Source organism: Salmo trutta, chromosome 9, assembly GCF_901001165.1.
Source record: "Salmo trutta chromosome 9, fSalTru1.1, whole genome shotgun sequence".
NCBI classification, from domain to species: domain Eukaryota; kingdom Metazoa; phylum Chordata; class Actinopteri; order Salmoniformes; family Salmonidae; genus Salmo; species Salmo trutta.
The window spans coordinates 23741721-23762750 of NC_042965.1; the positions used below are offsets into that span (position 1 = coordinate 23741721).

Sequence of the window (21030 nt, forward strand, 5' to 3'; positions counted from 1 at the left end):
TTCTTTACTTTGAGCCAGGAGAGACTGACATGCATTATATTGACATTGGCCCTCTGTGTACATATAAGGGCCAGCAGTGCTGCTCTGGGCCAACTAATTTGCCTAGGTTCTTCTTTGTGGCACTTGACCATTTAACTGGGCCGTAGTCCAGGTGTGCGAAAGCTAAGGCTTGTAGGACTTGTTTAGTTGATTGTGATGTCAAGAAAGCAGAGCAGCACTTTATCACATTCAGACCTCTCCCCATCTTAGCTACCGTTGAATCAATATGTTTTGACTGTCAGTTTACAATCTAGGGTTACACCAAGCAGTTTAGTCTCCTCAACTTGTTCAATTGCCACATTATTCATTACAATATTTAGATTAGCTTTAGTGAATGATTTGTACCAAATACAATGCATTTAGTTTTTGATATGTTTATGACTAGCTTATTACTTGCCACCCATTCTAAAACTGACTGTAGCTCCTTGTTAAGTGTAGAGGTGAATTCACTTGCTGTGGTAGCTGACGTGTATAATGTTGAGTCATCAGCGTACATAGATACAGGCTTTACTCAATGCTAGGTATTAGTAAAAGCCATAAAACATTTTTATCAACAGCAGACTATGAACAATAAATGTCAATCTGCACTGAAATGAATACAATTAATACATTTATTTCAGCCAATCATCTGTCACTTGTGTTCGTGCCGTAAATATTGAGTGCCCTTTCCTATACGTGTTCTGAAAGTCAGTTGTACATTACTGTAAAATAGCATTGTATCTGGTCAAACACATTTTTTTCCAAAAGTTTACTAAGGGTCGGTAGCAGGCTGATTGGTCGGATGTTTGAAACAGTAAATGGTGCTTTGCTATTCTTGGGTAACAGTATGACTTTTGCTTCCATCCAGCCCTGAGGAGACACACATTCCTGTAGACTTAGATTGAAGAGATGGCAAATAGGTGTGGCAATATAGTCCACTACCATCCTCAGTAATTTTCCGTCCAAGTTGTCAATAGCAGGTGGTTTGTCTTTATTGATAGACAACAGTAATTTTTCCACCTCTTCCACACTCACTTGACGGAATTCAAAATTGCAATGCTTGTCTTTCATAATTTGGTCAGTTATGCATGGATATGAAGCTTCATAGTTTGTTGTTGGCATGTCATGCCTAATTTTGCTAATCTTACCAATGAAAAAGTAATTAAAGTAGTTTGCAATAGAGGATTTTGTGATGAATGAGACATCTGATTCAATGAAGGATGAAGCTGAGTTCGGGTGCTCCAAAAGCTTTATACTATCATACCTCAACCTTACATTTTTTTTTGCTTTGTTTCATAGTACAGTTACCTCTTTTTGTCTAGTTTAGTCACGATTTCTCAATTGACAGTATATTTTACAATTGGCTGTGCAGTGAGAATAATTTGCCATTTGTTTTGCCTCGTCCCTCTCAGACATGTGCCTAGTTTCCTGAAAGGGGTCACAAATTGTATGTCGTAAGTCACAACTTCACAGGAGAGCCATTTGAACGTAAAAAAATCTGTTTATCAAAATGCGTTTTTTGGCAGAAATGCCTTCTCGAACATGTGAACTTTCATATGCCTTAATAACAAACTTGTATGGCATCTGTAAATACGAATAAAATTGTTAAATTACGAGCCTTGTCGGTTAAGCCACAGAAAAAGAAGCAACCTTCCCACTAGCCATGATTGGCTGAGATAATGAGTGGGCTGGACATGCCGAGAGAGGAGTTTGGATTGGTCTGCCATAGAAGGCTTCTGTCTATTTAAGCTGGTCAGTCTGTTGGTAATCCTGTCGAACGCGGCTTTTTTTGTATTATGTATTGTGTTGTGGAGCTGCGTAAGTGTTGCTCTCCATTTGAGGATCAAGTTTTGAAATCAGTGGAATTAGAGTATGATAGCTAAAGAGATGGAGAAAACACCTGTCTCCGGATTACATCTTCAAACTAAGGGCAACCGTGGCATGGCATTCGTGACAGGGAGATGCGTCCATCATGCATGATGATGTATACAGGTAAGATAGCTAGCTACATTTTCAGATATTACATTTCTAATTTTGACAGGAAGTGGTTCCATTTCAAGCTGAAGTGTACTGTTAGCTAGCTAGCTAGCTAACGTTAGCTGGCTGGCTCCCTAGCTGACGTTATCATTCGTATCCCAGAGCCGTTTGCTTCTCTAGTTAGAGCCTAATGTTAGCTAGCTAACATTGAACCTGGTTGGTTAGTTCCCAGCATATTCATGCAGGGTAGTAACATTATTTGGCACTGTATTAATTGTTATTTAACTAGCTATCGTTAGCCGGCTGGCTCGTTAACTAAAAGTTACGTGTGTGATCTTACACTTTGTTTACCTACCTAGCTAGCTAGATGTCTTAAGCTAAAGTGTACAACACCTGTTGAATATGGTCGGTATCTGTAAACGTCAGCAAAAAAAAGTGTAATGAAATTGTTGCCAGCGAAGCTGGTTAGTCTGTTTTCATGTTATCCAGAGGTAAACAAATCATCGGCCAGAGCATCAAGTGTACACTCTGAACGCTCCGAGAACGAAACAAGATGGGTGGGGCTAAAGCTTAAGAGGGTGTGAATGATGCTGAATGGGTGTAGACAAAGAAAAGCTCTTCACTAGATACCAAAACATTCAAAGGCCATTTTCTCAAAAGTGAGTTTACAAGTTTAATCAACTTTCAAAGCAGAATTACTTTCCCATTGTTCCTCAAAAATGCAGTGTATGAGATACCATTTTGTAGCTCTGAGTCTCTACTTCTATCCAATGTAAAAAAACAATTTCAAATTTTGCTACATAAGACCAAATCCAGGTGGTGAGTCACATTTTTCAATTCCTCATCAATCTATGGGGATTTAGTAGTTTTTACAGTCAGTTTATTTATTGGAAGCATGCTAGTAACTGGAAGAAGTAATTTCATAAATGCGTCAAGTGAAGGGCCTGGTTGCTCCTCATTATACACAACAGACCAGTAAATATTCTTTACAGCTTCAACATGGGAATCACTACAGTTCCTCTTGTATGTCTCTTAGTTTGGATTGGAGTTTAGGCCCAGCCTTTGGTTTTTCTAGATATGGCTACAATATTATGATCATTACAGCCGATGGGTGGGGATACTGCTTTAGAGCAGATTTCGGCAGCATTAATAAATACACAGATACATGTCAATGATTTATTTCCTGTGCTGTTTGTGTATAACCTGGTAGGTTGATTGATTACCTGAAAGCACTGGTCACAGTTGAGCTTTTTAATGAGTGGACAGTCAATATTTATGTCACCTAGAAAATATACCTCTGTTAATATACTGCTTAAAAAAATAAAAAGGGAACACTTAAACAACACATCCTAGATCTGAATGAAAGAAATAATCTTATAGTTTTTTCTTTACATAGTTGAATGTGCTGACAAAATCACACAAAAATAAATCAATGGAAATCCAATTTATCAACCCATGGAGGTCTGGATTTGAAGTCACACTCAAAATTAAAGCGGAAAACCACACTACAGGCTGATCCAACTTTGATGTAAAGTCCTTAAAACAAGTCAAAATGAGGCTCAGTAGTGTGTGTGTGGCCTCCACGTGCCTGTATGACCTCCCTACAACGCCTGGGCATGCTCCTGATGAGGTGGCGGATGGTCTCCTGAGGGATCTCCTCCCAGACCTGGACTAAAGCATCCGCCAACTCCTGGACAGTCTGTGGTGCAACGTGGCGTTGCTGGATGGAGCGAGACATGATGTCCCAGATGTGCTCAATTGGATTCAGGTCTGGGGAACGGGCGGGCCAGTCCATAGCATCAATGCCTTCCTCTTGCAGGAACTGCTGACACACTCCAGCCACATGAGGTCTAGCATTGTCTTGCATTAGGAGGAACCCAGGGCCAACCGCACCAGCATATGGTCTCACAAGTGGTCTGAGGATCTCATCTCGGTACCTAATGGCGGTCAGGCTACCTCTGGCATGCACATGGAGGGCTGTGCGGCCCCCCAAAGAAATGCCACCCCACACCATGACTGACCCACCGCCAAACCGGTCATGCTGGAGGATGTTGCAGGCAGCAGAACGTTCTCCACAGCGTCTCCAGACTCTGTCACCTGCTCAGTGTGAACCTGCTTTCATCTGTGAAGAGCACAGGGCGGCAGTGGCGAATTTGCCAATCTTGGTGTTCTCTGGCAAATGCAAAACGTCCTGCACGGTGTTGGGCTGTAAGCACAACCCCCACCTGTGGACGTCGGGCCCTCATGGAGTCCGTTTCTGACCGTTTGAGCAGACACAGGCACATTTGTGGCCTGCTGGAGGTCATTTTGCAGGGCTCTGGCAGTGCTTCTACCTCCGCCTTTGTGCAAGGAGGAGCGGTCCTGCTGCTGGGTTGTTGCCCTCCTACGGCCTCCTCCACGTCTCCTGATGTACTGGCCTGTCTCCTGGTAGCGCCTCCATGCTCTGGACACTACGCTGACAGACACAGCAAACCTTCTTGCCACAGCTCGCATTGATGTGCCATGAGCTGCACTACCTGAGCCACTTGTGTGGGTAATAGACTCCGTCTCATGCTACCACTAGAGTGAAAGCACCGCCAGCATTCAAAAGTGACCAAAACAGCCAGGAAGCATAGGAACTGAGAAGTGGTCTGTGGTCCCCACCTGCAGAACCACTCCTTTATTGGGGGTGTCTTGCTAATTGCCTATAATATCCACCTGTTGTCTATTCCATTTGCACAACAGCATGTGAAATTTATTGTCAATCAGTGCTGCTTCCTAAGTGGACAGTTTGATTTCACAGAAGTGTGATTGACTTGGAGTTACATTGTGTTGTTTAAGTGTTCCCTTTATTTTTTTGAGCAGTGTATATCCAAATGCCTTTATCCACATTGTTACGTTACAGGCTTATTCTAAAATGGATTAAATATTTTTTTCCTCAGCAATCTACACACAATACCCCATAATGACAAAGTGAAAACAGGTTTTTAGACATTTTTGGAAATGTATTAAAAAGGTATCTGTTTTCTAAGTATTCAGACCCTTTGCTATGAGACTCGAAACTTAGCTCAGGTGCATTCTGTTTCCATCGATCATCCTTGAGATATTTCTACAACTTGGAGTCCCCCTGTGGTAAATTCAATTGATTGGACATGATTTGGAAAGGCACACACCTGTCTATATAAGGTCCCACAGTTGACAATGCATGTCAGAGAAAAAACCAAGCCATGAGGTCGATGGAATTGTCCGTAGAGCTCTGAGACAGGATTGTGTCGAGGCACAGATCTGGGGAAGTGTACCAAAAACTTTCTGCAGCATTAAAAGGTCCCCAAGGACACAGGAGACTCCATCATTCTTACAGAGCTCCAGAGTTCCTCTGTGGAGATAGGAGAACCTTCCAGGACATCCGTCTCTGCAGCACTCAACCAATCAGGCCTTTATGGTAGAGTGGCCAGAGGGAAGCCACTCCTCAGTTAAAGACATATGACATCCAACTTACCTGACACCGTAGACCCGCTTCAATTTGCTTACCGACCCAATAGATCCAGATGATGCAATCGCAAATCACACTGCGCTATCCCATCTGGACAAGAGGAATAGCTACAGTTGAAGTTGGAAGTTTACATACACTTAGGTTGGAGCCATTAAAACTTGTTTTTCAACCACTCCACAAATGTCCTGTTAGCAAACTATAGTTTTGGCAAGTCGGTTAGACATCTACTTTATGCATGAAGCAATAATTTTTCCAACAATTGTTTACAGACAGATTATTTTACTGTATCACAATTCCAGTGGGTCAGAAGTTTACATTCACATTTAAACAGCTTGGAAAATTTCAGAAAATGATGTCATGGCTTTAGAAGCGTCTGATAGGCTAATTAACATAATGAGTCAATTGGAGGTGTACCTGTATTTCAAGACCTACCTTCAAACTCTGTGCCTCTTTGCTTGACATCATGGGAAAATCAAAAGAAATCAGCCAAGACCTCCGAAAAAAAATTGTAGACCTCCACAAGTCTGGTTCATTCTTGGGCGCAATTTCCAAATGCCTGAAGATACCGCGTTCATCTGTACAAACAATAGTACGCAAGAATAAACACCATGGGACCACGCAGCCGTCATACCGCTCAGGAAGGAGACGCGTTCTGTCTCCTAGAGATGAACGTACTTTGGCACGAAAAGTGCAAATCAATCCCAGAACAGCAGGAAAGGACCTTGTGAAGATGCTGGAGGAAAAGGGTACAAAAGTATCTATATCCACAATAAAACGAGTCCTATATCGACATAACCTGAATGGCCGCTCAGCAAGGAAGAAGCCACTGCTCCAAAACCGCCATAAAAAAAGCCAGACTACGGTTTGCAACTGCACATGGGGACAAAGATCGTACTTTTTGGAGAAATGTCCTCTGGTCTGATGAAACAAAAATAGAACTGTGTGGCCATAATGACCATCGTTATGTTTGGAGGAAAAAGGGGGAGACTTGCAAGCTGAAGAACACCATCCCAACCATGAAGCACGAGGGTGGCAGCATCATGTGGGGGTGCTTTGCTGCAGGAGGGACTGGTGCACTTCACAAAATAGATGGCTTCATGGGAAAGGAAAATTACGTGGATATATTATATCTTTGTGGGCTATACTCTGCCTTGTCTCAGGATGATAAGTTGGTGGTTGAAGGTATCCCTCTAGTGGTGTTGGGGCTGTGCTTTGGCAAAGTGGATGGGGTTATATTCTGCCTGTTTGGCCCTGTCCGGGGGTATTGTCAGATGGAGCCACAGTGTCTCCCGACCCCTCCTGTCTCAGCCTCTAGTATTTATGCTGCAGTAGTTTGTGTGTCGGGGGGCTAGGGTCAGTCTGTTAAATGTGGAGTATTTCTCCTGTCTTCTTATCCAGTGTCCTGTGTGAATTTAAGTATTCTCTCTCCCTCTCTTTCGGAGGACCTGAGCCCTAGGACCATGCCTCAGGACTACCTGACCTGATGACACCTTGCTGTCCCCAGTCCACCTGGCCGTGCTGCTGCTCCAGTTTCAACTGTTCTGCCTGCGGCTATGGAACCCTGACCTGTTCACCGGACGTGCTACCTGTCCCAGACCTGCTGTTTTCAACTCTAGAGACAGCAGGAGCAGTAGAGATACTCTGAATGATCGGCTATGAAAAGTCATCTGACATTTACTCCTGAGGTGCTGACCTGTTGCACCCTCGACAACCACTGTGATTATTATTATTTGACCCTGCTCGTCATCTATGAACATTTGAACATCTTGGCCATGTTCTGTTATAATCTCCACCCAGCACAGCCAGAAGAGGACTGGCCACCCCTCATAGCCTTGGGGTTTTAGGCTGGGGTTTTGTGCAGCACTTTGTGACATCAGCTGATGTGAGAAGGGCTTTATAAATACATTTGATTGATATATTGAAGCAACATTTCAAGACATCAGTCAGGAAGTTAAAGCTTGGTCACAAATGGGTCTTCCAAATGGACAATGACCCCAAGCATACTTCCAAAGTTGTAGCAAAATGGCTTAAGGACAACAAAGTCAAGGTATTGGAGTAGCCATCACAAAGCCCTGACCTCAACCCTATAGAAAATTTGTGGGCAGACCTGAAAAAGCGTGTGCGAGCAAGGAGGCCTACAAACCTGACTCAGTTACACCAGCTCTGTCAGGAGGAATGGGCCAAAATTCACCCAACTTATTGTGGGAGGCTTGTGGAAGGCTACCCGAAACGTTTGACCCAAGTAAAACAATTTAAAGGCAATGCTACCAAATACTTAGAGTGTATGTAAACTTCTGACCCACTGGGAATATGATGAAAGAAATAAAAGCTGAAAAATCACTTATTATTCTGACATTTTACATTCTTCAAATAAAGTGGTGATCCTAACTGACCTAAGACAGGGAATTTTTACTTTTATTAAATGTCAGGAATTGTGAAAAACTGAGTTGAAATTTATTTGGCTGAGGTGTATGTAAACCTTCGACTTCAACTTTATGTAACAATGCTGTTCATTGACTATAGCTCAGCATTCAACACCATAGTACCCTCCAAGCTCATCATTAAGCTTGAGGCCCTGGGTCTGAACCCCTCCCTGTACAACTGGGTCCTGGACTTCTTGACGGGCCGCCCCAGGTGGTGAAGGTAGGAAACAACACCACTTCGCTGATATTCAACACTGGGGCCCCACAAGGATGCGTGCTCAGCCCCCTCCTGTACTCCCTGTTCACCCATGACTGCATGGCTACGCACGCCTCCAACTCAATCATCAAGTTTGTAGACGACAACAGTAGTAGGCCTGATTCCCAACAATGACGAGATGGCCTACAGGGAGGAGGAGAGGGCCCTGGGAGTGTGGTGCCAGGAAAATAATCTCTCACCCAACGTCAACAAAACAGCTGATCATAGACTTCAGGAAACAGCAGAGGGAGCACCGCCTTATCCACATTGATGTGACCGCACTGGAGAAGGTGGAAAGCTTCAAGTTCCTTGGCGTACACGTCACTGACAAACTGAAATGGTCCACCCACACAGACAGTGTGAAGAAGGTGCAACAGTGCCTCTTCAACCTCAGGAGGCTTTAGAAATTTGGCTTGGCACCTAACCCCCCCCCCCCCCCCCAAACAAAATGTTTACAGATGCACAATTGAGAGTATCCTGTCGGGCTGTATCACCACCTGGTACGGCAACCACACCGCCCGCAACCGCAGGGCTCTCCAGAGGGTGGTGCTGTCTTCCCAACACATCACCGGGGGCAAACTACCTGCCCTCCAAGACACCTACAGCACCCGATGTCACAGGAAGGCGCAAAAAGATAATCATGGACAACAACCACCCGAGCCACTGCCTGTTCACCCCACTATCATTCAGAAGGCAAGGTTAGTACAGGTGCATCAAAGCTTGGACCAAGAGACTGAAAAACAGCTTCTATCTCAAGGCCATCAGACTGTTAAATAGCCATCACTAGCACATTAGAGGCTGTTGCCCTATATACAGACTTGAAATCACTGGCCACTTTAATAATTGGAACACTGGTCACTTTAATAATGTTTACATATTTTGCATTACTCATCTCATATGTATATTCTGTATCAGTCTATGCCACTCTGACATTGCTCATCCAAATATTTATATATTCTTAATTCCATTCCTTACTTCAGATTGTGTGTATTGTTAGAGATTACTGCACTGTTGGAGCTAGAAGCACTTCACTACACCCGCAATAACATCTGCTAAACACGGGTATGTGACAAATAATATTTGATTTGACAGCCCACTTAGAGTTTGCCAAAAGCCACCTAAAGACTCTCAGACCATGACAAACAAGATTCTCTGGTCTGATGAAACCAAAATTGAACTCTTTAGCCTGAATGTCAAGCGTCACGTCGGGAAGAAACCTAGCACCATCCCTACAGTGAAGCATGGTGGTGGCAGCATCATGCTGTGGGGATGTTTTTCAGCAGCAGGGAATGGGAGACTAGTCAGGATTGAGGCAAAGATGAACGGAGAAAAGTACAGAGAGATCCTTGATGAAAACCTGCACCAGAGCACTCAGGACCTCAGACTGGGGTGAAGGTTCATCTTCCAACAGGACAACGACCCTAAGCACACAACCAAGACAACGCAGGAGTGACTTTGGGACAAGTCTCTGAATGTCTGAGTGGCCCAGCCAGAGTCCGGACTTGAACCCGATCGAACATCTCTAGAGAGACCTGAAAATAGTTGTGCAGAGACGCTCCCCATCCAACCTGACAGAGCTTAAGAGGATCTGCATAGAAGAATGGGAGAAACTCCTCAAATACATGTGCCAAGCTTGTAGCGTCATAACCAATACGTCTCAAGGCTGTTATCGCTGACAAAGGTGCTTCAACAAAGTACTGAGTAAAGCATCAGTACTTAGTTAAATGTAATATCAGTTTATCTTTTATACATTTGCGAAAGTTTCTAAAAACCTGTTTTGGATTGTCATTATGGGGTATTGTATGTAGATTGATGGGGGGGACAGTTGAATAATTTTATTAATAAGGCTGTAACGTAACAAAATGTAGAAAAAGTCAAGAGGTCTGAATAGTCTCTGAATGCACTGTATACAGCAACACCTCCCCCATTGACATTCCTGTGTCTTCTATAGATGTTATAACTTTGGGCCTGTTATTTTTAGACCAAAAGCCTATGTAGAACATCGGGACTGAAACCAGCCAGCGTAGCTAGCATAGGGTCTAACCAAGCTATCATAAGGCCAAAACCCAGCCAGCTAACAGAGTTTAAAATCAACCAGCACAGCTAACAGTGTATAAACCCAGGGAGCCAATTAACAGAGGCCCAGTGCCAGAACTCTGTAATCATACCTCCCATAGCTGCTGGATGGAAGCAAAGCTCCCTGGCAGTAGAAATGTAAGCTGTATTTGCTTTGGATACTAATTCAGATGACCCAGTTCCCTAATACTCTCTCCCTCCAACAACTCCCCTTCCTCCCTCCCCACCTCTCACTCCGGTCTATTTCCTTCCCTGGATTGAAGTTAACATACTAAATCTGTGCATTTCCGGAGAAAAGCAACTATGTAATTTAACACTGCACATTCCACCAACTGAACTGCCTCTTTACTGGATGCATTAACTATCTCATAACTAAAACATTTATGGCAGTTTGTGACACTAAGATAACTGTTTGACAGAAAGTAAGGACTACTGGTTAACATGCCCATCTGAGCACTGAGCTCCTTGTGTAAACTAATATGTACACAACGGCCATTCGAGGATCTGTTATTAGCCAGCCCATTAAAATAGGCAGCAGATGAATGGCAGCTATATTGGAACTATAAAAGAGTGTTTCATTTCACAGGCTGGTCACAGCTGAGCTTAGTGAGCACACATGAATAGAGCTTTAATTAAATAAGGTGGTACTCTGACAGACGGTTTAACTACACAATCCTGCTCTCTCTCTCTCTGTGTAGTTGTATGTGCATGTATGAAAGAGAAAGAGAGCTGTCTAAATGAATAAATGCTTTATTGTCTGTTTAAGCAGCAGATGACTTAGTTAGCACTATAACGACTGTTGTGCTCATTAAAAAAAGCTATCATAAAGGAAGACATGAGGCAGGACAGGGTAGAGTGTGAGTGGCCCTGTCACACAGGGATAACACATTCCTCCATGCTCACTCACACTGCAGTGCCAGAGATACATTCTGCACAGCACTCAGTCTGCCCAGCCAGGGCTCAACTCAATTCCCAGAGACACTGGAGGGATGTGATGAGCTAGGTAGTGTATTCGTCAGAGGAACGGTTCCTTTTAGGTGCAGTACTGATGTGTAACTGCACACAGACATCTCCCGGCACTGCCCAAGAACATCCTCACTTGCTAAAATAATATTAACACAGAAACACAGTTCCCTTGTGAAAACCTAGAGGTAAATAGACAGAAAGAGAGTGAGTGTTGTCTTGTTTAAATTTGTTAATTTTTTTTATCCTATTGTCTGAACAGGGTAATACCACCGGCCTCCAGTTCTGTGTGAGTGTTCTGTCGGGTATTTGTGGATAGAGGGAGAGCGAAAGCGGCAGAGAGAAAAGAAAAAAATGTGTTTTGTAGTCTGAACAAAGCAATGCCACAGGCAGACAGTTTTCTGTGAAGGTATTTGTGGTGATAGGCTGTGTGAGAAAGAAAAAGAAATCAAGAAAGAAAGATAGTGACAGACAGACAGACAGACAGAGCAACAGAGACAGACAGACAGCGACAGACAGACGACAGACAGAGACAGAGACAGACAGATCCTACCTCCTTCAGACTGATATTGCAGGTGTAGATGATATTGGAGCTGTCCCTCCTAAAGTGGGCATGTCCTTTGTCTTTGAGCACAAAGGCGATGTCTGCTGGAATGTTCTCTGGTGTCTCGTCCCCCTCCTTAGGGAAGGTGATCTTGGTGCCCTCCTTCCATCCCCTCTTTATCACGATGTTCAGGATCTTATCCTCCGTCCGGCTGCTCCTGCCATCAGCGTTCAGCCTCCTCCTGGTGATCTTCATCCGCTTGGTGCAACCATGGAAGATCTCCTCCAGAGACACCTTCAGCTCATGGACCACCGGGGGGTCCTGCTGCCTCCTGGACCCCGCCAGACGTTCCGACTGCACTCCCCTCCTCCTGCCCCCGCCATGGCCAGGGAAGCCGTTGACCCCCCCGGGGAAGCCGAAGTGTGTGAATGAGGTGAAGGGGTCATCCTCATCCAAGTCGGTTTCCATGTCATGGTCATTGTGGTGGTTGTGGACCTTGGAGTGGAAGCCGTTGGAGCGGTTATGGTGGTTGCGGTGCGGTCCGAAGAACATGTCGAAGGGGTTGGAGCCGCCAAAAAAGGATGCGAAGGTGGCGTGGGGGTCCCCATGGAAGGTGTAGTGGTATGACCCGCCAGGAACCCCAGACTGACCACTACTGCCCCCCGCCTTCAGACCTGACGGAGAGAGACAGGGATGTGAGTACACACACACCCAGATGGAGAGGTAGCCCAATTCCTCCTCTGTAGAATTTTAAAGTGTTTTTTACAACAGTTAGGAGGGAGTTTGAGGAGCAGAGGCCCTGGAGCCATGAGCAGCAGTCAGAGAGAACCCACATGGGCGAGAGTTCCCATGGGATCGGGGGGGGGGGGGCAGTGGTCTAGCAAAAGATTTGCTGCTACAGAAACTGATAAGACTACACGCAGCTTAACTAACACACACACACCTCATTGCTATTCTTATCTCTGCCACCTCATGGATTCAGGCCTATCTGAGAGGTGGAAACACACTGTGGAAAGAGCCGGTCAGACAGGAGAGAACAGTTAGACAGTAGAGGCAGAAGGGTGAGGTAGGGGGATAGCTAAATAAGGAAAGGAGTCTGCTCAGTGTTCTCGCTCTATCACACAATGACACACACAGAAAGATAGACGACTTCATGACACTTCTAATCACACCGACCACACTCAGAATAGTGAGCCTCTCTCTATCTTACCCTCCTCTCCTAGCTGGTCGTAGATGACCCTCTTCTTGGGGTCACTCAGAACTTCGTAGGCCTCAGCGATCTCTTTAAACTTATCCTCTGCATTAGCGTCTGTGTTCTTGTCTGGGTGGAACCTCAGCGCCATGCGGCGATATGCCTTCTTGATCTCCTCCTCATTAGAACCCTTAGGAATACCCAGCATCTTATAGTAGTCCTTCCCCATGGCAACGACCTCTCACACCTGGCTCTCTGGAGGTAGAGGGAGAGTGTGAGAAAGGTTACTGGGTTAGGGAGGCCCAGGGTTTTATAGCATCTATGGCTGAAGAACTGATCCACACCAGCCTGACTCTCTGGTGAGACACACACACCTATGTTAGTAAATAGGTGAGTATTCTAATGAATAGAAGCATTTTCCCCATTGCAGATTAGATATATTTGTGGAACTTGCCATGTTGCTATAGTAATGCGGTATGGTTGTGTTGCCATGGCAGTGTAGTAAAAGCTCAAAGTTAGTGCATGTGAGGAATTTCCTTCCATCTGGCACTACTCACTCTGGTACTACACACTCAAGCACAACAGGTACACACACATGCAGAGTGAGTAAGAGGGGTTACATGCTATAGCCTCATGAAACTGCAGAGTTGTTGAATATGACACTGACCATGCGTCTGTCAGTGTCGTAGACAGTCTCTTACCTACATTCCTTGCGAGCTTCGTTGAATTAACTACAACATATGGTAGACTATAGGCCTATGTATGGTTGTTATTTAGGTGCTTTGCTGTTTCTGTTTTTCATGTAGCCAAAATAACCTGCCCACACCGCTGTGAATCTCTACCGTAGAACGAGACAAAGAAACCGCACAGGTCACCAGCTTTGCAGAGCCGAATTTCACGAGCAGTTGCAGTTCCACCAGAGACAATAACAACTCTCTCCGTGTGTGTGAATCGAACCTATCGATTGGCAAATGCAGAGGCGCAACACAGCCTTTAATAGGCTTTAATTAGCCTATGACAGCCGTGGAAACTGACAGTAGCCGGCGCTGCGGATAAAAAAACAACACTGGATGAGGGATGAAATTAAACGTTTCCTACCAGTGATAATTTTCAGCAGAACATCGGCAGATCAGACGAACATGTCCCTCTCCTGCCCTGGTATCCCTCTCCGGTCTTTAACATGTGCCGTCAGAGTTCAACCGCTGACGGGTCTGAAATAGCGGTCGTCACTAGTTAGCCTAAAAAAGCCACAAAGTCTTAATTATGGCTAAACCCTGCCTATTTCTAAAATGGTCCTAACCTTAACCACACTGCTAACCTTATGCCCAACCCTAACCTTAAATTAAGACCAAAAAGCTAATTTTAACCTGAAATAGCCGGTGACCAAATAGAAGAACGCTCTGACTTCAACGAATAAAACGTTTTACTGCCAATCAATCAATGACTCCAAATCGCATACCGTAGTTATGCGGTGTGTGACGTTCAATTAAATAGACCCTCGTCACTTTATTTCCACTTCCAATGTAAAACTTCACTGAAATACTGCATACCTAGACTACAGCGGCCAGTCCTGCAGTGAAGAAATCAAATCCCTGTCTATAAACTTAAATAGTCAGAGAGTCTATAACTATGCCTACTTTCAGTAAGTTAGTCCGTAGGTGGGTCCAGTACCGTCTTACCTTGTCCGAGTGACTGTCTCTGGACTTCACTGACTGTTCTTCTCCGCTCCTCTGCGCGACAGCTGAGTATTTTACCAGTGGACTGTTCAATGCGCACTGTCAGCCACGGTGGACTCGCCCATCAATCGGTCGTACCCCCAATCATTTGTTGCACTGAGAAGTTGATTGATTTCAGTTATCAATTTATCCAATCCATTAAATCATCGATCCACTCATTGAGTTGTTGGTTTACTTGAGCTCCCAGGAATGAAGTTTACAGCCTGGAGTTTAAGACCAGTCTACATTCCAGTTCTGATTCTGTCTGAGAGAGCTGGGATTCTTCTGTAAAAGAAAATACTCCCTCTCTCTGACTGTGGGTATGTCTGTGTGTTCGCCCAGGCAGATTGATTCAATGCCCGTGGATGGTGCTGGAGGCTGGGACAGTGTGTATATTGTGCGTGAGTAGGCTTTGCCTGTGGTATAAACGCTGGTACATGTGATAATGGCACTCAGGGACTAGAACCTTCTTCACCCACACAAACGAGGAGGAGAGGAGACTATTGAGATGCAGCCCCTGTCTCCTTCCCAACCTCCTGCTCCATATTAACTATCTTTTCTCTCTTTGAAGAGGATGTCATCAGTAGAGAGTTCTGCTGTCAGAATCTTTTCTTTCATATTTTGACCATTAAGCACATTACCCTGCCTGCAAAGCACTTACAGCACATTTAAGAGTTAATTATAGTTCATTTCAACATTATGCATTTCCAAGAAAAATCACTGCTCAGAATCCTGTAATGTAATCAGTAAATGTACTTCAGAGAGAAGAGAGAGCAGAACCATTAGGAGGTAGGGGAGAAGAGGTGGAGATAGGTGGGATGGATGGAGAGCCAGCAATGCAGGTGGGCATGTCAGTCAAAGTAGACAGAGAGGGAAGGGGGAGAGAGAGGCCGAGGGAGAATCATAGAGGAAAAAAAGAGGCAAGCAAGAACGAGAAAGTGGGCCCAGGATGAGTCCAGCTATAGCTTGAGTCATCCCTTTCTCTTGGGTGGTGAGGAGGTGTGAAATAAACAAGTGACTCAGTAGTAAAGAGCAGAGCATGTACACAGGTGTCTGGTCCAGGGGCGGAAATCCCGGGGGGGACGGGGGGGACACGACCCCCCCATCCTGGGAAAAATATGATTTGTCCCCCCCAATATATCACTGAAACATAACTATGTAATTTAAATAATATTAATAATACGCAATGAAAGCAATTGTGCTGATTATAGACACTTAATAGCGCGTTTTTAAGTTTCAAAAGATTGCGACCCCCCCACCCTTTTCCTCACAATGGTTTGATCCACTGGCAAGGTAACAGAGGGGTCGTAGCCACTGTCTGAAAGGCACTCAATGAACGTAACTGACGTGAGGTTAATCCAGTCAATCGCGCACACACACTAGCTGAATATGCAGAGCTAGCGCGCAAATATTAACTATTAAGCTAGCTAGTACCTATTCCATTTATGTGGCCTCGTCAAAGATGGAATCTTTGCTATCGTCAATTTATTCCGAGATCAGCATGCAGATGATGTAAGTTAGTGCTTCAAAGTCCCTGTGATAAGGTTAGCGATAAACTGAAGTCCAAACTGAACAGAACTACACTCTCTTCTACCATTGTCTTAAATTTATTTAATGGTCTCGTTGCAAAAGCTAAATTGTCGCAAGGGAACTTTTATTTATTTATTTTATTTAACCCGGGTAGCAAAGATTATAGCAAACACCACTGAAACTGAATTGGTGCTCGCTAGCTTTGCAAATTCAGCTATTGTTGGAAGCCAGCCAATAGGAAACAAACTATTAAAATTACAAAAGGTTGCTGCATATGTTGTGTAAATGGTGAACTCATACAGCTGTCAACTCTTGTCATTTTAATCCGTTTCACATTTGCTAGCTACCTTTTACATCGAAGCCCAAATAGAATGACAAAAGATAAGATGATAGAAGCCCATCTCCTACTGTAAATAACCTACACACTGTGTGTGTGTGTAGCCAGCCAGCCAGGTAGAAAAATGGCAGAAAAATAAAAGACGGACATCAGAGTATTTTTCAGTACACCAAAACGCAAAGTAAGAACCCTAGTAGCCTAATATCTCAAAGACTAGTTGATAAAATGTTCATAAGAAAGAAATGAAATTATAATGGAAATGTTTCACAATGATGTCATTAGGCAGAGCAGGCAACAGATGGCACACAGACAGCAGAGTTGGGGACAGATATGCAGGGACAGACTGGCAGAGACAGGGAGTCTCAGGTAAGTTTGTTGAGTCTTTGTTTGGCAACATTATGAAAGGTTCTCCATTTTTTTTACTTGTAAAATAGGAACATAATTGGAAAATGCCATGGATACCCCCACTCTCAACTTAAACTGGTGACTGAACTAAGATTTGTTAAAGGCAATGTTATTGCTGTTGTGTAGTTTTGGGTACCGGTAGTTAGGAGTACGGCAAACACCTTATTTCTTTGGTTCCTCAATATACATTTACCATATTACAATGTAGACTATGTGTTAGCACTACTTTTGGTGTCCCCCTCAGGAATTGCTCTTGAGAAAATTTCATGTAATTGTCCCCCCCAAAGTTGATATCAGATTTTCGCCCCTGGTCTGGTCACATACCATAGTACATCTCTTGTTTACATTTCCTGAGACATTCCCCTGTGGCCAGCTGGGTTTTCCTGTGGCAGCAGAGACCCTGTAAATCTGTCAAGTCTGTGGGTAGGTGTATGTGTGTTTTGCTGTAGACATACAGTGGCAAGAAAAAGTATTTGAACCCCCTTTGGAAATACCTGGATTTCTGCATAAATTGGTCATTAAATTTGATCTGATCTTCATCTAGGTCACAACAATAGACAGTCTGCTTAAACTAATTACACATTTTCATGTCTTTACTAAATACACCGTGGGAAAAGTATGTGAACCCTTGGATTTAATAACTGGTTGACCCTCCTTTGGCAGCAATAACCTTAACCAAACGTTTTCTGTAGTTGTGGATCAGACCAGCACAACAGTCAGGAGGAATTTTGGACCATTCCGCTTTACAAAACTGTTTCAGTTCAGCAATATTCTTGGGATGTCTGGTGTGAACTGTTCTCTTGAGGTCATGCCACAGCATCTCAAATCGGGTTGAGGTCAGGACTCTGACTGGGCCACTACAGAAGGCGTATTTTCTTCTGTTGAAGTCATTCTGCTGTTGATTTACTTCTGTGTTATGGTTGTTGTCCTGTTGCATCACTCAACTTCTGTTGAGCTTCAATTGTCAGACAGATAGCCTAACATTCTCATGCAAAATGTCTTGATAAACTTGGGAATTCATTCTTCCGTCGATGATAGCAAGCTATCCAGGTCATGAGGCAGCCCCAAACCATGATGCTTCCTCCACTGTACTTTACAGTTGGGATGAGGTTTTGATGTTGGTGTGCTGTGCCTTTTTTTCTGCACACATAATGTTGTGTGTTCCTTCCAAACAACTCAACTTTAGTTTCATCTGTCCACAGAATATTTCCATCCAGGTGCACTTTTGCAAACTGCAGACGTGCAGCAATGTTTTTTTGACAGCAGTGGCTTCTTCCGGTGTCCTCCCATGAACACCGTTCTTGTTTAGTGTTTTACGTATCGTTGACCCGTCAACAGAGATGTTAACATGTTCCAGAGATTTCTGTAAGTTTTTAGCTGACACTCTAGGATTCTTCTTAACCTCATTGAGCATTCTGCACTGTGCTCTTGCAGTCATCTTTGCAGGACAGCCACTCCTAGGGTGTAGCAACAGTCCATTTAGACAATTTATCTTACCGTGGACTGATGAACATCAATGCTTTTAGAGATACTTTTGTAACCCTTTCCAGCTTTATGCAAGTCAACAATTCTTAGGTCTTCTGAGATCTCTTTTGTTCGAGGCATGGGTCACATCAGGCAATGCTTCTTGTGAATAGTAAACTCAAATTTTGTGAGTGCAAGGGCAAGGCAGCTCTAACTAACATCTCCAATCTCATCTCATTGATTGAACTCCAGGTTAGCTGACTCCAATTAGCTTTTGGAGAAGTCATTAGCCCAGGGCAGGGCTGCCCAACCCTCCTCCTGGAGATCTACCGTCCTGTGGGTTTTCAGTCCAACCCTCCTCCTGGAGATCTACCGTCCTGTGGGTTTTCAGTCCAACCCTCCTCCTGGAGATCTACCGTCCTGTGGGTTTTCAGTCCAACCCTCCTCCTGGAGATCTACCGTCCTGTGGGTTTTCAGTCCAACCCTAATTTAACACCCTGATTCTACTTATTTGCTGCCAAACAAGACCTTAACTAGCTGAATCAGATACGCTAAATTAGGGTTGGACTGAAAACCTACAGGACAGTAGATCTCCAGGAAGAGGGTCGGGCAGCCCTGGCCTAGGGGTTCACATACCTTTTCCAACTTACACTGTGAATGTTTAAAGGATGTATTCAATATAGACAAGAAAAATACAATAATTTGTATGTTATTTGTTTAAGCACATGGTTTGTCTATTGTTGTGACTTAGATGAAGATCAGATCAAATTGTATGACCAATTTATGCAGAAATCCAGGTAATTCCAAAGGGTTCACATACTTTTTCTTGCCACTGTAAGTGAGTGTGAGGGCAATAGGGTAATTTAAATTGATTTCATTGAATAAACTTTTAAATCAAACAAGGGGACATTGGGTAATATTTCTGTGTGTGTATACAGGAAGGCTCTAGACCAGGGGTGGGCAATTCCAGTCCTCGAGAGCCTGATTGGTGTCACCGTTTTGCCCCAGCTAACACACCTGAGTCCAATAATCACTGAATTATGATTTTCAATTTAGAATGCAATTTGATTAATCAGCTGTGTTTGCTACGGATGGAGAAAAAGTGTGTCACCAATCAGGCCCTGGAGGACTGGAGTTGCCCACCACTGCTCTAGACAAGGAGCGCTGACTCAATGTTTGTTTCCATGACAACAGGAGGAGCTGCTAGACAGGTGCCCTCTGAGTGCTTTCTGTCTGGCCCTGTGTGTATGTGTGAGTGTGAGGGTGGTGAGGGTTTGAGAGCGGTGAGTGTGTGCTCGTGTCTCCCAGCCGAAGGGGTAACAGAAGTTGTCACATAGTGAAGGTGTAAACTTAACTGACTCATATACAGACCTGCTGGAGTCTAGCGAGACACATCATGTGTTTGTCTGTGTAACGTCTCTCCTCCATCTGATGGGCTTAGTACAGTACACCCCGTTCTCTTCTCCACTTCTAAGTTCTATCCATCCCGTATCCATGGAGACCGCTGGCATCTAAAGTGCAGCACACTCCTCTGTCAGACGAGCCACACAAACACATCATTGATAAAGACTCACTCGGTTTCATTTCAGAGAAAGTATTTATTCCAGATTGCAGATGTAGCCCACTTCTATGCACCATATCACCAAGGGTGGAATTGGGGGAGAGTGTGTGGAAACACCTGTTCCCAAACTAAATTCCCCAGTGATTATTTTCCAATTCCACCCCCTACTTACAACACAGCTGCCCAGTGACGTGAGCCTACCCGACAAGCTAAATGCCTTCCATGCTCACTTCGAGGCAAGCAACACTGAACCATGCATGAGAGCACAAGCTGTTCCAGACGACTGTGTGATCTCGCTCTCTGTAGCCAATGTGAGTAAGACCTTTAAACAGGTTAACATTCACAAGGCAGCGGGGCCAGAAGGAATACCAGCTGGCAGGTGTCTTCACTGATATTTTCAACCTCTCTCTGGCCTGGGCTGTAATACCAACTTGTTTCAACCAGACCACCACAGTCCCGTGCCCAAGAACGCCAAGGTAACCTTCCTAAATGACTATTGGCCCGTAGCACTCACAATCTATAGTCATCATGAAATGCTTTAAAAGGCTGGTCATGGCTCACTTTAACACCATCATCCCAGGCACCCTGGACCCACTCCAATTCGCATACCGGCCCAACAGATCAACAGATGACGCAATCTAAGACACGCACACTACACATGGATTTTGTATTGTAGATACAGTGCATTCGAAAAGTATTCATACCCTTTGACTTTTTCCACTTTGTTACGTTAGCCTTATTCTAAAATTATTTAAATTTTTTACAGAATCCTCATCAATCTACACACAACACAATTCCTCTGTCTCCACATCACAAAGGACTTAACATGGTCCACACACACCAACACAGTCGTAAAGAGGGCACGACAGAGCCTTTTCCCCCTAAGGAGGCTGAAAAGATTTGGCATGGGCCCTCAGATCCTCAATAGTTCTTCAGCAGCACTATTGAGAGATTCTTCACTGGCTGCAACAACGCTTGGTATGACAACTGCAAGGCACCGACCGCAAGGAGCTACAGAGGGTGGTAAGTACGGCCCAGTACATCACTAGGGCCGAGCTCCCTGCCATCCAGGACCTCTATACCATTACCAAGCGGTC

The 21030-nt window shown here is 44.3% G+C and overlaps 1 protein-coding gene across 7 annotated transcripts in view; it reads right to left on the minus strand.

Moving 5' to 3' along the window:
- Window positions 1-14901, minus strand: part of LOC115200246 (dnaJ homolog subfamily B member 5) — a 34193-nt gene extending 19292 nt beyond the window's left edge. The window contains exons 1-4 of one of the 7 annotated variants that reach the window (XM_029763145.1): window positions 14601-14901; window positions 14020-14132; window positions 12940-13176; window positions 11739-12403 (exon numbers count right to left, since the gene is read on the minus strand). In XM_029763145.1, the coding sequence (XP_029619005.1) occupies window positions 11739-12403; window positions 12940-13150 (876 nt within the window). In that variant the 5' untranslated portion in view covers window positions 13151-13176; window positions 14020-14132; window positions 14601-14901. The other 6 variants (XM_029763147.1, XM_029763151.1, XM_029763146.1 and 3 more) reach the window with 6 other exon arrangements.
- Window positions 14902-21030: the final 6129 nt, after the last annotated feature.